This window comes from Epinephelus moara, chromosome 16 (assembly GCF_006386435.1).
Source record: "Epinephelus moara isolate mb chromosome 16, YSFRI_EMoa_1.0, whole genome shotgun sequence".
Taxonomy (NCBI): domain Eukaryota; kingdom Metazoa; phylum Chordata; class Actinopteri; order Perciformes; family Serranidae; genus Epinephelus; species Epinephelus moara.
Window position 1 is genome coordinate 27,875,339 of NC_065521.1, and position 16,362 is coordinate 27,891,700.

The 16,362-nt window shown below is 41.8% G+C and overlaps 1 protein-coding gene across 1 annotated transcript in view; it reads left to right on the forward strand.

Moving 5' to 3' along the window:
- cacna2d3a (calcium channel, voltage-dependent, alpha 2/delta subunit 3a) overlaps window positions 1-15,524 on the forward strand; it is a 146,166-nt gene extending 130,642 nt beyond the window's left edge. The window contains exons 29-36 of the mRNA XM_050065576.1: window positions 1,124-1,194; window positions 3,280-3,355; window positions 3,466-3,518; window positions 4,474-4,529; window positions 7,373-7,487; window positions 11,941-12,053; window positions 14,440-14,522; window positions 14,657-15,524. Coding sequence (XP_049921533.1) covers window positions 1,124-1,194; window positions 3,280-3,355; window positions 3,466-3,518; window positions 4,474-4,529; window positions 7,373-7,487; window positions 11,941-12,053; window positions 14,440-14,522; window positions 14,657-14,749 — 660 coding nt within the window. The 3' untranslated portion in view covers window positions 14,750-15,524. The remainder of the gene's footprint in view (window positions 1-1,123; window positions 1,195-3,279; window positions 3,356-3,465; window positions 3,519-4,473; window positions 4,530-7,372; window positions 7,488-11,940; window positions 12,054-14,439; window positions 14,523-14,656) is intronic.
- The last annotated feature ends 838 nt before the right edge of the window (window positions 15,525-16,362 follow it).

Here is a 16,362-nt window from a genome sequence, read left to right on the forward strand (position 1 = left end):
GAAACGTATATCTTTTTCCAACCTCTCCAGGTAACGAGTATCATTAATACACGACGTGCCCCAGGCACAACATTTAGCTCCAAATCCACAAAACCAGCCTGAAAATGAAGGAAATCTGAAACGATTGCATTAGAGTCAATGGAGCACAGCTGGGTTGTTGTCGGACCCTGATCTGAGCTGGCCCGATGCTATGCTAAGATTGGCCAGACTGCGTCCAGGGGCAAGACTTAGTGAAGGGTCAGTTAGTGGATGACCCCCTCTATCTCTGAGCCACAGCCACCCCAAGAGAGAGTAGCCTGGACCCAGACCTTTGAATATGCCTACTCCACCAGGTTCATGTTGACTGATTTGTTGGCATCATGATATGAAACAGCAGTCTCTCAGTTAAAATAAAAAACGACCAGTGTGCACTGCATAGGGACGCTGCTGTCAAGGCTGTTCTCAGTTGACATGAATTCTCACTATCACCCAACATCGTTTTTTGTTTTACTTTGCTTAATTCCACTTTTCAACCCTCAGCAAAACAAGAATGTTGGTGTGGTAACGCATCAGTGTGGACTTAAAATGATTTTGGATTCAGGTGGATACATGGGAAAATTGAATCCTCTTCCCCTACCAAAATTGGTTAGATTAGACGCAATGTCAAACTGAAGATGGAAACGGAGGGAAACGAGTTAACAGTTCTTACTAATGTCACGCAAGAGAGAGATTCCTGAATCAGTTAAAGCCAAAGATGAGATGGTTGCTGTTTTTGCAGACTATCAGAAACTGTAATGACAGGCTTCGGGAAGCTGTATGTGTGGGAGATTGCATTCTGTCCTTAAAAAGGCGGTAAGTGCGTTTGCATCACTGATTTTTCTCTTTGGCCATGGCCGCTTGGTCATTTGGCAGAGCAGAAGGAGGGATCCACAGACCATTTAGCAATGTGGGATGGTGTCTGCGTGCTGTAGGGTTTGGCAATTTAAAGTTTCTTGCATCCAATCCGATCCAGAGTCGACTCTTGTACCTGTAAGAGCCTCTAGTGTTGTAAACACATAGTTTTAAGAGGATGTTAGTTTTAAATTTACATTTTGTTATGACTTGTTTTATTAAATAAAATCAAATATCTTTCCCGTCTTCTCAGACAGGGAAATTCTTTGGAGAAGCAGAGGGAGCTGTAATGAGTAAGCTTCTGCAGATGGGCTCTTTCAAGAGGTAAGTATTTCAAACTGCACGTGTGTGTGGGTGTATGAGTGTGTACTTCTACGTGCCAGCACAAGTGTATGCATGAATATGTGTGTAAATGTATGTGCATACTATCAGGCAGGCCACAGAATGAGAGCATGTCTCCCCTCGTGCTGACAGCTCTTAACTTGGCCAATCGTGTTGAGCTATTCAGCGGTGAACTCCGACCCCTCGCTCAGCAGAGTTCTCCGTTAGGGGATTACAGCAAATCTTTTCCTGAAACGAAGGAATTAGGAGAAACTCGAAGTCACACACACACAGACACACACATGTAGACACATTCACGCATATACTGCTTGTTGTAGAGCTGTGTCTCCTGGAAAACGCCAGGAGCAGTGGGTGGCGACTTTCTGCAATTAATTTGGAAATTTAACCCAGGAGGATAACTTTCCCAGTATTAGAGCGCAGAGAAGCAGACACGGACAGACACTTATTGTAGTTTGACTGTGGAGTCACATCGGTATGGTCTAACATCCGTCGAATCTTTGGAGAACTTATCTGCAGAGGCTTACAGCCACATTTGCAACACTGCAGCTCTGCCTTTGGGAAGTGGGTGAGCAGATTTCCGCCATGCTGCCTCAGTGCATAAAAATCATAGGTGACAAATCATCACACAAGTAGACAACGACGCCTGTTTATCACAGGGATGGAACTCAGAAGCTGACAGCAAATGGTTTACAGTCCCACTCGTGAAAACAAAGAGGCCTACGAGCGCTTTCACTGAATCTTTAATGTCGGATGATGAGGGATTGTTTAAAATTAAAGACGACGTATGATGAATGAATAATGCGGCCTGTGTCGGTGAGGCATTAGCACGATGAGTAATAGAGCTTATAGATCTTAACACTAATGAATCCAGTGCAGTCTGTCTTAACCCAGTGCCATCTGCAGAGAATTAATGTGCTAAGTTGCAGCAGTTTTTCTCGATAAAAAAAAAAGAAGCATTAAAGACGTTTTAAAGTGCGCCACTTAGAGCTGACACCGAGCTGCCAGCTTGGATTTATCTGTCAGCATCGATGCTGCAGATGAAGATGAATGTGGACAAATTATTTTGAGTTACTTTTGGATTATCCATCTTTGCAAACAAGCGGTGGAAAGGGAAATCAATAATAACGCTGAAATGCTTCCATGCAAAGCAAATGAAGGCTGGCACACCTCCCATGCAAACACACACACTCATACTCAGTGGTGGAAAGTAACTAAGTACATTCACTCCACTACTCCAAGATTTTGAATCCAGGACTTTTCTTGTAACAGAGTATTTCTACACTTTATAAACACCACTTCTACTCAAGTAAAAGGTCTGAGCACCTCTTCCACCACTGCTCACACTGTACTCATACACAGATATTACACTGGTCTGAGTTTGCTGCTAACGCCATTATGTGGCCTGGCTTAGCGCTAATTGGTTCCTGGCGGTGTGTTGGAGCTGTGTGTCACCGGTGCTGTGACTGAGGTTTGAACATCGCCCAGGGCTGCGGATAGACCAGGCCCACTCAGACATCACACACATGCACATGTCAAGTATATAGGAACTTGTCCACAGGCTACGAGAAAGAGCATCCAGTGTGTACGTGTGTGTGTGTGTATCTGTGTGTTAGGAACCCCCTAAATAACCTCACCCAGACGGACCCAGACCTCACACCCTCAGGGTCTGCTAAGCCCTTAAATCCTCTGATATCCCCCCCCAAATATCCCCCCAAATCATCCATACACACACACACACGCACACACACACCTTCCGACATCACTTTGAGGAACCTCTCGGGAAGCTCTCGGCTTTCAGTTGCTTTCCTTTTCCCATTCTTGCCACATCCATCCAATATATTATCCGCAGGTAAAGCGGCAGTTATAGCAGAGGTGGGATCTTTGCTTCCTGCTCCCACACAGCTGTCCAGAAGGCCCCGCAGGCATGTAATAGTAGAGATAATGTGTGAATCGAGGCTTATTTCACCTTATCTGGGCTACATCTTCCTGACAACTGCATTACTTGTCCATAAAAACATGAAATCTACCTTAAGCTTATTCATGTCTTTTCTATCTTTATCCATTCAGGGTCACTCTGTATGACTACCAGGCTCTGTGTTGGGTTTTTTCAGAGAGTAGTGACAGTGGACACAGACTGCTGGATGTGAGTACTGCATTTTTTCCACTCTGTTAGCACTCCATGCAATGCAAAGTTGGGACTGTGTATTATGTGTTTATAGTGTCTGATCAATATTGTCTTTTTTTCCTCTTTAGCCGTACTTTGCTTTCCTCTCAGCCATGAAGTGGATCCTGACTGAGCTTGTCATGTAAGACTTCTGTGTATGTGCGAGTGTCTTCCGTCTGTTTGTAATAGCATATGCTCGCCGCATACATGTGCTTTTGAGGACTGGTATGGTGGCCTCTCCTGTCAGAGTGCCTATGTGGCTATATATATAAGCTGCATGTTTGTTTACGAGTGCCTCCATGTGCACGTCGACGTGATCATCAGTGATCATGAGCTGTAATGGCTACCTGATGTTTCCTGTAGCGCGGGTATTCCCGTGATGCCATGTTGTGGTTGCGGAGTCTTTCTGGGTGGTCTGTTGTCGCCACAGTGCATCATGGGAGGATTGAGTTGTCAGTGCTAATTTTACGGCCGCTCACAGTGAAGACAATTTCTTTTGTCTTTGAAAGATTAGTGATCGTTTGATTTATGTTTTATTTTAAATTTATGTTTTCTTTGCATGTCATCAAATTGAAATATTAATGTTCACATATGACTGAGGGAAAATGTCATCAAATTATCTGTGTACAAAAAATGGGCAAGTATGAGACAAACAAAGCATAACCTGTTAGTCACTGCTTTGGACAAGTCATACAAGACTGAAGCTTAAAATAAAGATTCAAGATATTTTAATACTTTACTCACAAAAAATGAGTCAGATTCAGTGACACCAGTACTTGAGAATTCTCAGAATATATTTAACACTCACTTCTTGAGAAAGTTTTTCATGGTTAATTGGATTTGAGGCATCTAAAAAGCACATAAACACGATGGAACCAGGATAATAATGAAGATTCATATCTGTGCCATGGCTGCTTTTAAAGCTAAATTGATGATGTTTTGTGAAAACAAACAATTTCCCATCTGTAGTTCTTGAGAAACTTTAATCGTGGAGTTAAAAAAAATGGTTGGAATGCATTAGAGAGTGCAACAATGTGTATAATATAAACGGTGTGTACTGAGTGTGTTGTCATGGTCGATGTCTTTCTCATATTTAGATTCCTTGTGGAGTTTAACTTGTATAGCTGGTGGTACTCTGACCTCACAGCTAAAGGTGAGAACAAACTCTCTGGTGATCTGCTTGTTCTGTGTGTGTGTGTGTGTGTGTGTGTGTCTGAAGCAAATGCACACATGCACACACGTATACTGCGTGTACTGTCATTATTAGAGTTTATATGCAGTGTTGTTTATGTACTAATACATAAGTCTCTCATCATGGCTCATCATTATTTATTTTGTCAGCTGAGGTTGATAAAAATGGTGATATTAGATGTAAGTATAAATATATATATGTGTTAAATCATTCTTACCCTCAAAAAATAATCTTTAATCAATAATGATGATACAGCAGGAGACAGAATCAGGATTTTTTTTTTCATTCTTACTGCACATTTGTGTAATTTGTACACACAACTCTGAACAAGTTTTATAGTAAATTGTAATGATTTCCACTGGTATGCAATTTTATCTTTATTTACAAATATAGTTGTTTACATTTAAAAAAGTGATTTTCCCTGTAACCAAAATTCTCACTTGCAGCACACATTACAGGCTTTAATTATGTGTCAAATGGGTCTTTGTATTATTTATTTTATTTGTCTATTTATTTATTTATGGTCTTGAATGTCACGTTCAGAAAAACTGATTTGTATAGGTAGGAAAAAATATTGTTTTAATAATTGTTTTCATTGCCAGAAAGATAAGATAGATTGTTAAACAAACAACAGAAACAGCAGGAAACTATTTTCTCAAAAAAGTGAAAGGCGAAGCAAGTTTATCTGTACAGCACATTTTATTAACAGAGCGATTTAAAGTACTTTAAATATAAAGTATGAAAGAAATACATTATGAAAGTGCACTTAAATACAATTAAAAACAGTAATTAAGGAGCCCAGAGAATGGAAAATAGAGGCAAACTATAATAGAATAAGACAAAAATATAATTATAATTATTTGATTTATTAAAAGGCAGCTGCAAACTTCAAATCACTTAAAGCATTGTGGACACAGACAGGTTCTTTTGGATCCTGTAGTTCCCAAACATCAACTATTTTTAAAGTTAACCTCATCGTTTTTAAAGTAATACCTACATTTAATCTCAACCTCAACATAACCATGTGCCACACTAAATGAATAACACCTCGTTTTCCAGTTTCTAAAAAAAAAAAAAGGCGTTTTTTTTTTCAATAATGGTTTTTGCAGTTAACTTTCCTGTCTCGCAAAGGAGAAAAAGGAAATTAATCCATTTTTCAATTTTACATGTGCTCATAAAAACACAAGCATCTTGTAGAAGGACAATCGTTTTGCTGTTTCTTTTTCACATGTTCAGTTGTGTTTCTACAGTAAATAATCCGAAGATGAAAACATACACTGACGCACACGCTCTCAGTTTTTCATCCCTGTGCTTGAGTTCACATGGAACAAAGTTCATTGCGTACAGAATAAACACCCAGTGTCCTCAGCGCTGACCTCCTGTCTTCATTTTCGCCATCTCCCCTCCGTTTCCTCTCGGTCTGAGTCAGTGTGACCACTGGAAAAACAGAATAAAGAGGCACAATCCAAAACCTAAAAGTAAAAGTGGCAGAACATGAGATTGCCTCAAGTGACCTCAGTGTGAGAGTGTGTGTGTGTGTGTGCACACACATTTGTATTTGTTTGTGTGTCCAGAGGGGGTTATAGTCGATGGTTTTATGATCTGTAACGATGTATGTCATATTGGTAGTGGTGAGAAGCAATATCCGCTCGGTAATAAGAGGAAAAAAGGCGTCTCTTTCTCAGTCTATCTCTCCCTCTCTGTCCCTCTCTGGTTTTATGTCTTTCCTTTCTTTTTCTGTCTCACTTTCTTCCACAAACACACGCACATTCTCATATGATTACCGCCAAGCTATGAACGCTGCGATGCCTTATGCTTTATGGAGTGTCGAATACTGTTTGCCTGTCTGAAATTAAAGCCTCACCAAGCAGCATCGCATTGTAGTATTAATTCTAGCCAAAACTAATATGAAAATATTTCATACGTGAATGTGAGAGAGGAGAAAGAACCACAAAATGAAAGTCTATAAAATGCTTTCCTTGCACACTCTTATCCCGAAATGAAGTGAAGCCGGGCATCGCTGCTCGCCAAGCAGTCGAGACAATTTCACAGCTGGCTAGCCTCAGGTCTTAGCAGCACTTTCTATATCTTTTTACAATAGAGACACAGGCCTGTGACACACAGCTGAAACACCCCAATTTAGCAGCCCGTAACCCAATCTACACGGCCTCTCAGGCTGAACTAATCCCAGACGTTTATACATGTAGTCTGCGTTTCTCACATGCGTATAGTTTATATACAACTGCGCACACATTAATGCTGCACTGCTGACATCCAGTAATTAAACTGCTCCATTCAAATCACACACGTAATCCACCATCTTTAGAATCTGCATGCGAAGACCACACTGAAAAAAAATGGACTTGAAAAAAATAAAGCCACACATCTGAAAATGTTTACATTTAATATGCAAATTTGGATTATATTAGCCATTGCCTTTATAAGCCTGCTTTAAAAATATTGACCCAAATAGAAAAATGTGTGAATCTGCCTCCCCCCACTCCCCTCCATCCTGTAGCATTGTTTCAAACCTCTGGGTGGCAGGAGAGTTCAAGCAATGTTGCATAAATGGCTGGCCTAGATTCACACTGGAAATATCCTCAGCAGGACAAGAGGCAGAACTGCTGCTTTCTTTCAAACTTGTATATTTACAAGGATGTGGTGTGCTTAACTGTTTGCTTACAATCTATTTGCATAACTATTTTAAATATGTTTTCAACTTTGAAATGAATGTTCCATGGCTTTCTCACTCAATTTCACTTTTCTTTCTGTCTTTCTTTCGCTCTCTCCTTTCCTCCCTTCAGCTCAGAGGATGGGTCGGTCCATGCAGGTACCCTGTGACACCGAGTACCCGGCCTTTGTCTCCGAGAGAACCATCAAAGAGAACACAGGCAACGTCGACTGTGACGGCTGCATCAAGTATGAGACACACACACATGCAAACACAGTAACAACAGCAGTCTAAGTATCCGTCTACTGTTCCATAAAACACCTCCGATATCAGCGGGCCACTGCGCTCCATAAAACAAGCTAACAATGAAAAATGAATTATCCTGTTAACTCTCGTCTTGGCGAAATATTTTTATCTCTATAATCCCTGATAATGAGGAACACGTTTAAATCATTTGTTGTCTGCTGAAAACACTTTTATCCCGGGCGATCCATCACAGACACACACGCACAGACACTCACTCTCTCCTCCGGCAGTTTGAAATACGAGGCATTTAGAGATGAGGGAGAGAGGTGGAAAAAAGGCTTCCTTTAAAAATGGGAAAATGAGTGTGGTCCCCATTAACAATTTGGGCTTTTCTGTCAGGCAATTGTGGGGTGTTCTCTGGATCCCTCCAATGGGCCCTTCATTGCTCCCAGCTGTGGAACTGCCAGGGAGGCTCAGAACCCTGTGTGTGTGTGTGTATTAGTGTGTGTTTTCCTTGTGTGTCTGCTGCCGGTACAGCCCCACAAGGTCAGCAGGGTAACCACTGCCCTGGGTGCTAGGAGTAAAATGCGGTTGGGGATGCAGTCAGACCACCAGACACACACACACACACACACACACATACACAGCACCCTCTCAAACACACTTACACCCACCCGCACACACATGACAGAGGCAGGCTTCAGAGAAGAATGGCCTCATCTCCGATGATGACACCGGAGCTGGGATTAGCGGGCACGGCTCTGTGCTCTGAGCAACATGTCGCCTTCAAATAAATCTTTTTTAAAGCACAATGAATTTGACAAAGTAAAATGGAGTTTTTATTTCGGTTATATGGAATTTTATAGCTCATATTAGTAATAGAGGATATTGGTGATAAACATCTGTTTCACGTTACAGGCTGACTGAGGCCTTTCTCTCATATTTTCATTGGGACACGTGTGTGTGCTTTATGCTCTAGGAAATATACCCTAAGCTCTTGCCTGTTAAACCTCTCTTTACTGTATTTTGACTGAGTGTGTGCATGCGTGCGTGTGATGTCGGTATTTGTATTTGTCCGTTACTTCCTAATGGGTGAGACGGAGCGACAGATCATAAGAAACAATGAAATCTAGAGAATGATATAATAGCTTCAGCGTCCCTAGCGGATGATTTAACCTCCATTAATGTATAGCCAGCTTCTCTGGACTGTAACATGAGATTAAGGACAAAGAGTGTGTCATGTCTCTAACCAGAGAAGGTCTTCAAGGGGACTATTAGGGACAATACTCACGGCTATATATCCTACTGCTCCACATGCTCCTTTGCTTTCTTTCAACCGTCCCAGACGAGCAATGTCCCGAAGAGAGAAGTTCAAAGTTGCAGTGAGCTACAGCGTTGGCGTTACAGTCAGACGTGTAGACATGTTTTCATCTGTAGGAGATTCTTAAAATGCATACACCCTTTTATCCTGAGTCAAACTAACCATTGTATTGCTGAAATAGTTGTGCATATTAGTGTGCTGTCAATCCCAGCGTGCTAAAAGGCAAGCTTCCTAAACTGATTTTAATGCCACAGTTGCAGAAGAGAAAGGCTTTTTAGAGTGTGCAGTATTTGGGAACAACAACAACAACAACAGAAAAACAGAATTAACGTAGCATTCTTTATTGAGGTTTCTTCCTCCTGTCTGATCTATAAACCTACTAATTACTAAGTTATATAGCAAAGGGTAGTGGGTCAAGAAAGAGCACCGGGACAGGTTCTCGGAGTGACTTGATCCTCTTTAATCTCCCCAAAAAACGTAGGACAACTGAAAATCGATAACAAGAGTGGCATCTCACGTCTTCACTTCATCATAACTGTTATTAACTGCACGTACAGTAAGGTGCGCGGTAATAAATAGTTCCCAAATGTAATGTGAGGAGCAAAATAAAATAGATGAACAATATATGAATGTAGGGATCATTAAATTTTGCAGCTGCAAAATGACGAACAGAGAAAAACAAGACAATCTACTTGATATGTCCTCATGAAAATAAATCTCTTCTTACACTATTTATTTAAGGATATATTATTATTCTTTTTGTCACAGTGTCACATTTTTTACACGTTCACTTAAATTTATATTTTTAAATGCAAAATGAACTTATGTTACATTTTAGATTTAGCTTTTCTTTTGACATTGTTTGATGACATAAGAAGTTATTCCAAAGCCTATGTTACTCAAATCAGACCTTCTTTCTTAAGCCTTTTGCTGCATTTACACCAACTGCTGCTGGACTTTAAAAATCTAAAAAGGAAAAAAAAAATATGCTGTTGAATATGCTGTGTATTGGAATCAAGTAAAATGTGTTAAAAGGGCTTAAAAAAAACGAATACTGAAATCATGGTGCTCGTTTTCCCCAAATGTAATGAGAGAAATGGAAATAAAATGACAGCACCGCTCTGAAAACTCTCCAGCCTGTTTGTTGAGATTTTATTGGAGCAATTTCAGCCCATTGAATTAGTAATTGTGAAATTACACACGGTAATTACTGGTCAAATCCCAACTGTGATGACAGATATTTCTGAAAACCATACAGTGCAGGCAGTTATGGTTATGGTTAAAGTTATGCAACGATTAAATCACTGGAAAAACGGGAACGTTCTCTACAGGACACACAAAAATATTGCATTTAGCCAACACTGAGCGGAGAGTGATTTTACCATGAAAAGTTGAAAAAACTTTGCCACTGTTCTGCATCAAAAGCATGTGTAAAGCATAATGTATTGTGAAATGTTATCATCTTAGCTGTAACCCCTAAAATGAGCTTCGGTACAGCTGACACTGGGAAGATAAAACATTTTCTTTATGATCAAAAAGTGTTGATATGCAGTGCTAATTTTTATCAGCCTCAACTACTGATCGTGTGATATGTTTAGTCAGAACTTTGAAAAGTGTGTCTTTATCTTTTCCCACAGTGCATCAGCTCTATATTATACATCTGTCAAACTTTTGATTTCTTTCTCTTTCACTGCCTTATCTTTCTTTCTCTGGGTCTCTGTGTCACTCACTGTCACTCTCTATCTTTTCTCAGAGAGACATATTAGATGTCTTTTTTGTCCATTTCTCTGCTGTCTGCTAAAAGCCACAGCACGAGGAGACCATGTCAAGAAGACACAGTCCTAACTGTCTGTGTGCGTCTGAGAGAAAGTATGCATGAATGTCTGTCTCTGTGTATCTTTGCATACTGTACACATCCTTGTGTGTGTCGAAATGTGCGCCTTCGTATGCGGTGTAGTGCTCCCTTTCCCAGCACTGGGTATGTTCAAGGCCAGCAGCTGGGCTGTCAGGATGTGTTTAAGTCTTTTCTCCAGGAACACTTGCTCTGCTTTCTATCAGCGGGCTGAGCTGGGCAGGCCCGGCGCTGTGCAGGGGTGAGCACGGATTATTAAACATCAGCAGATCCTAATTCACCCTGATTGGAACTGGCTTGGCCTATTTGCTGGGCTGGTTTGGTTGGGTTTGGTTGGTCACGGTGGGATAACTGTATTAGAGTGCGGTGGATTGGTGCTACTCAGGGATCGCAGGCTGTTTGTGGTCAGATTAAATTGGTCATGGTATTGAATTAGTAAGGATGGAGATATTCCTAGGTCTGTTTTGATCTAGGAGGTCTCCTACTCTTTGTCTTACTTCCTCCTTCACAACAGTGGAGAAAGTGTATGTACAGTGCATTTGTGTGTGTGTCCACTCAGTCACACGTGCATGTTCTCATACGTGTCTGATAAATGCCTCACGGTGAACTCGATAAATCACCCAGCTGCGGCAGAAGAGAGGGAGGGAGAGAAGCAAGAGATAAAGAAAGAAAGGGTGACAGAAAGAAGAGATCATCTTTACGACCTCTCTTCTTCATAAAGCTTATCCACGGTCATAAATCATTGGCCAGGAGGCCGAGGCGAGGCCTGATCTCTCAGGCCAGTAAAACACAACCATGGGAAGCTATGAGCACAAAAGTGTGGTTCCCATTTGTCTCCCTTTGGAGTGTTTTATATTCTGCAACACTTCATTGGTGCTCGCCTTGGATAGGATATAACAAAGACAAAAGAGAAGGAAGAGAGGAGAATGAGGAAGAGGAGGGGATGGAGTGAGTAAAACAAGCATGTGTGTGTATATTTCATGTGTGTGTCTGTTGGTGTGAGTCTGTCGATGTCTCTGTATGTTTATTGACAGCTGGCGGTGAGACGAGTCATCTTCTTGACATGCATCCAGTGGAGTCTCTTCAGTGCATCTCCCCTCCGCCAGGGGAGAATGTGAACACTCATAACACAAATCCTCTGACACACATGGAAATTTACATCATACCCATGCGCCTTGTATACTCGCCAATCGCACTCTCATTCCTCTCTTGCTGCCTCGCTCTTCTTCCTTCCTCATCTCTTTTTTTTCCTGTTTCTGGCTGTCTGTGCTGTGATTGGCAGGTCCTTTGTGATCCAGCAGATCCCCAGCAGTAATCTCTTCATGGTGGTGGTGGACAACAAGTGTGACTGCAGCATGTTTGAGCCAATCACCATGGACCCCATCGAAATCATGTATATCCTTCACCGGCCAAAGATTGGAGAGGTGGGGGTGATTGAGTAAACGGTTTCAGTGTCCAAATTGTGCATCCTGAATGAGAGGAAGTGGCACCAGGATGATTTGGAGCTACATTTGACAGGGATGGGAAGATGAGTAAAGCTATAGCTACAGTAAAACCACAATGACCTTGACAGAAAACCTGATTATAAGCCACAAAAAAAGCCCTTCATTTTGCACATTCACATAAACAGTAGAGGTTGGGTGACCTGATTCTTGTTGGGATAGAGGGGTAGACTAAAGTGTAAGAGCTACATGACCCTCCAAACAGAGGTTTTTCACACTCACAATAAGTATTATCAAAAATCATCAGCAAGATGGTTGCACAAGCATAAAAAAAAGAAAAACACAAATGTATTTTCCTTTATTAATACAGTTTTAAAAGTTACAATAACCATCATATTATCTTATTTTGATGTTGTTTCAATGTATGGTCCTTTTCTTTATAATAATCATAAGGGAAAAAAAGGCCAGTAATTTGCTGATGCCTCGGTAGATAATTAGCTAGCTAGCCAAGCCAATGTTACATAGCTAATGCTGATTTGTTTATGGCAGCCCCACATATTGACATATTCCAAGTCGCATTCCCCCTCTTTGATGGCATATGACCAAGCAGCAACCTCCGGGGCTGAAAAATGAAGCCGGCACCGAAGTGCTTTAAAACTGCAGTTCATTTAATGGCCACTTGGGGCTGGCTCCGGAAGTTAGTCAGTACCTATAGATCCCCCACGTAAAAATGCCCAACTTCACAGCAGACATAAACATGTTTACAGCCTGGTACAAGAAACGGTTTTGATATCTACAACTAATTTCACTCTTCATGACAACTGTATATGGGGGTGAATTCCTATAGAACTCACCTGTTTAAATGTTATTAAGACTTAACATTACGCATAATTAAGGCCGTGGCTGCTTGGAGTGACAGGCTGTCTGCAGATAGTGTCCTTGGCTTCTCAGTCAGATCCACCCCATGCTCTTCTACAGCTTCAAGTATGATCCCTTCTGGCCCCAAAACTCCAATATGGTGACAGCCGAAATACCGAACTTGAGGCTTTAAAATGTGAGTCCAAGAAGGGGACGTCATGGTAGCTATGTTCATTATTTTTTAGTCTATGCATATGATGCCAGAAATGTAACTAAAGTCCAACAGCAAAGTTGCTGCACCTGTTACAACTCCTCTAATATCAGTGCAGGCTGGCAGGGTAGGAGCACATGTTGCTAATGTTAGCCTACAGAGCGACGCTAGTTGCCTGGTAATGAAGCAGTGTTCTTTTTTATTTGATGACTTGTGTGATTGATTGACAGCGTGAAACTTAACTTGTAAATGAACCTCAAGTGTGCATGCTTTATTGTCTCCATCAGATGAATGGCAGATTACTGAAACACCATTGACGCCCACTGATGGGTTGTCCCATCTAATAGGGGGAGATTTCAACCAATGAAGGGTATGGGAAATGAAGGGTAGGGGTAAAAATAGGAAATGGGATTGGGCTAATAAATGAATGGTGTTTGAGAGCAACTTTAACGTGTTATATAACTGGCCTGTTGCAGTCTTTCCAGTTAAGCTGTTTCTCCCCACTGAAAAAAATAACAGTATCACCTGAGTATGTTTTTTAATCAAGAAGTCTATACTCTTCCATCCCATGAGTTCTAGTGCCGGAATATTGTATTTATAGCCAGTGTGTGTCCATAGATGTGAACGGGATGTAAATGACATAGGGCATTTTAATTTGTAGGGAATCTTCGGGGAGTCTGTTTGCCCTCTACCCCTTTGGTGGATGAAAGAGATGAGAGTGTTGTGAGGTACAGGATCTGAAGGCTCTGAGGCAGCACTCTACTAGAAGTCTGTTTCACAGAGCTCTGTGTGTGTGTATGTGTTTGGACTGTGTTACACAACAGCCCACGCTGTGATGGGATACTGATCAATAGCAGACGCAGCTCAGAGTGGAGTCAGAGTGAAGGAACTTAGCTCGTCACCACATACCCGAGCTGGATTCTCCTACAATGTGCATCCCTCTGAAACTTTATGCAGCACAGTCACGCTGTATATACATGTCCACCACTGTTTATTTAGTTGTGGAGTGCTTACTGTAGCATAAAGCCAGCTATTGTGTTGCTACGCAACAAAAGAAAACTCATCAAACATTGCTCAGAGTCTGCTTTTTTTTAATTCTCTTTTTGCACATCGTGCTGTGCGCAAAAGTATAACTGCCTTCATAAGAACCTCTTTCCATGGTGCACACAAAAACATGCATTCCTCCATTATAAACAAGAAATACGCTCCAGCAGGAAAACACCCTGCGGAGGGTACACATTGTCTGTTATTGCCTTAACTTCAGCTGCACATAATGAATCTCTCAAGTGCGAGAGGTTGAAGATGCAAAAGGACAGGAGGCGCCCAGATACCTGTCACCCTTTCCACCCAGAGGTATTCACTCCACAAACAAATACAGTACACACAGATCACTCACTATTAGAGTACTTTCTTTCATAATATATCCCCCGCTAATTCTGCTTTTGTGTTTTATTAAAATATTCCATATCTGCCCCGTCCCTCTGCAGGAGAACTCAATGGAGTGTGGAGGAGCTGCGGGTCTCACCCCATCTCTCGCAGCAACACTGCTCTGCGTCCTCCTGGCACTGTTCCCTAGGTGACCAGAGCTGGCCACGCCTCTCCATCCAGAACTTGACTTGGATCGGCTTGGCTCGGCATGCAAAAGAATCGCTACGATGCCACAGAAAAAAACACTCCTGCCCCTTATAAAAGTGTGCCCAATTCCAACTCACCACCTGCAAAGCCCCGAGCCCTGAGGTACCTCCATACAAGACACATAAGAGAGGACTGATAATGGATAGCGATTACAGCTGCTGAGTAGTGATCATTACGGTGCTTTAGCAATATCACACGAGCTGCACGGAGAGGTTTTTGGGGGGAGATGCAAAGTTTTGAACATAGTAATAACGCTGACAATGCACATAGTAGCTTAAAAACTGCACAAGTGGACCAGTAAAACCCACTGACACTCACACCACTATGTTCAGTCCTTTCAGGTAGCAGCTAAGGGCTGGGGTCTGTAGCTGGGCTTGGAACTGGGCATCAGAGCCACGTAACACCCATGTGGAGAAAGACAGGCGCACCTTCCCCCCGGCCCACTCTGACTTTTCATGGACAATAATGATTCTGAAGATTTAAAAAAAAAAAAAAAAAAAAAATCCTGAAGATGAAGAAGATTATATGTGGCTGGGGTCATAATGAAATGTTTGTCTAATGATCTTTTTTTCCATTATGAGAAAAAAAAAAGTTCTAGTCTATATATGAAGAAAAAAAGAGTTTTATTTATGATTTGCAAGTGGTACCCATAAACTGTGACTATGAGATTTTGAGTCCTCTGACGTGAGTGGTTGTTAATATTTGAGCTTTGCCTTATTGAACGATATTGGTCCTGTTTGTGTACTTTTGAAATAAAATGATGTTTAAAATTTATGCGGTTGTTGAAAGCCGTGTTGTTGAAAGGCTCTTAGTGAACCAGACCAATAGAACAATAGAGTTAATACGAAGCATCACTTCTCATCCCTATAGACTCTTCTATTGTTGTTGGCAGATTTGACTGATTAATACAGTATCTGTTCTTAGTGGTTGGCTGTGGGGAAATGTTTGGCTGCTTTCTGGCCTCCACATGAGCGGAGATGCGTGTGCGTGCGCACATGCGTGTATTCGTATGAGTGCATCTGGTGTTTCGCTCTTCTGTCATTCAGTGTAAGTCTCTGCCCCAGAGGCCCTATCCCCCACACAAAGAGAGACAATAAAGACCATGACACTGGAATCGAAGGCCAACCACAACATACATCTGTATTTGTTTAGGAAATAGAAACAAAAACCCTTCGACGTTTTCTGACAAACATACACATACATGCAAGGAAAGGATTCCCGTGCCGTGCTAGGCCGGCTCTTATGTGTTTGTGTGTGCGCACAGAGAGGCACAATGAGTAAAAAACAACAGCGGTTCTCAGAGACCCTGTGCCAGCAGGAGGCCCCTCTGCTGTGGTCTCCATGTCAACACCATGGTCCCTGTGGTCAACGATGGGACATGCTTCGTCTCCCTCTCTATCCCCACCTCTCAGCCAGCCTGTTCTACTAAACCCCACTTCCTCCTCCACTGACAAGGTAATTCTCACCATCCTATTGATCTAATCTCCTCTCTACTGTTTCACTGATCTTGTCCCTTGAGCAGAACTGTGTGACTCTAATCATTTCCAGTTGATCCTGT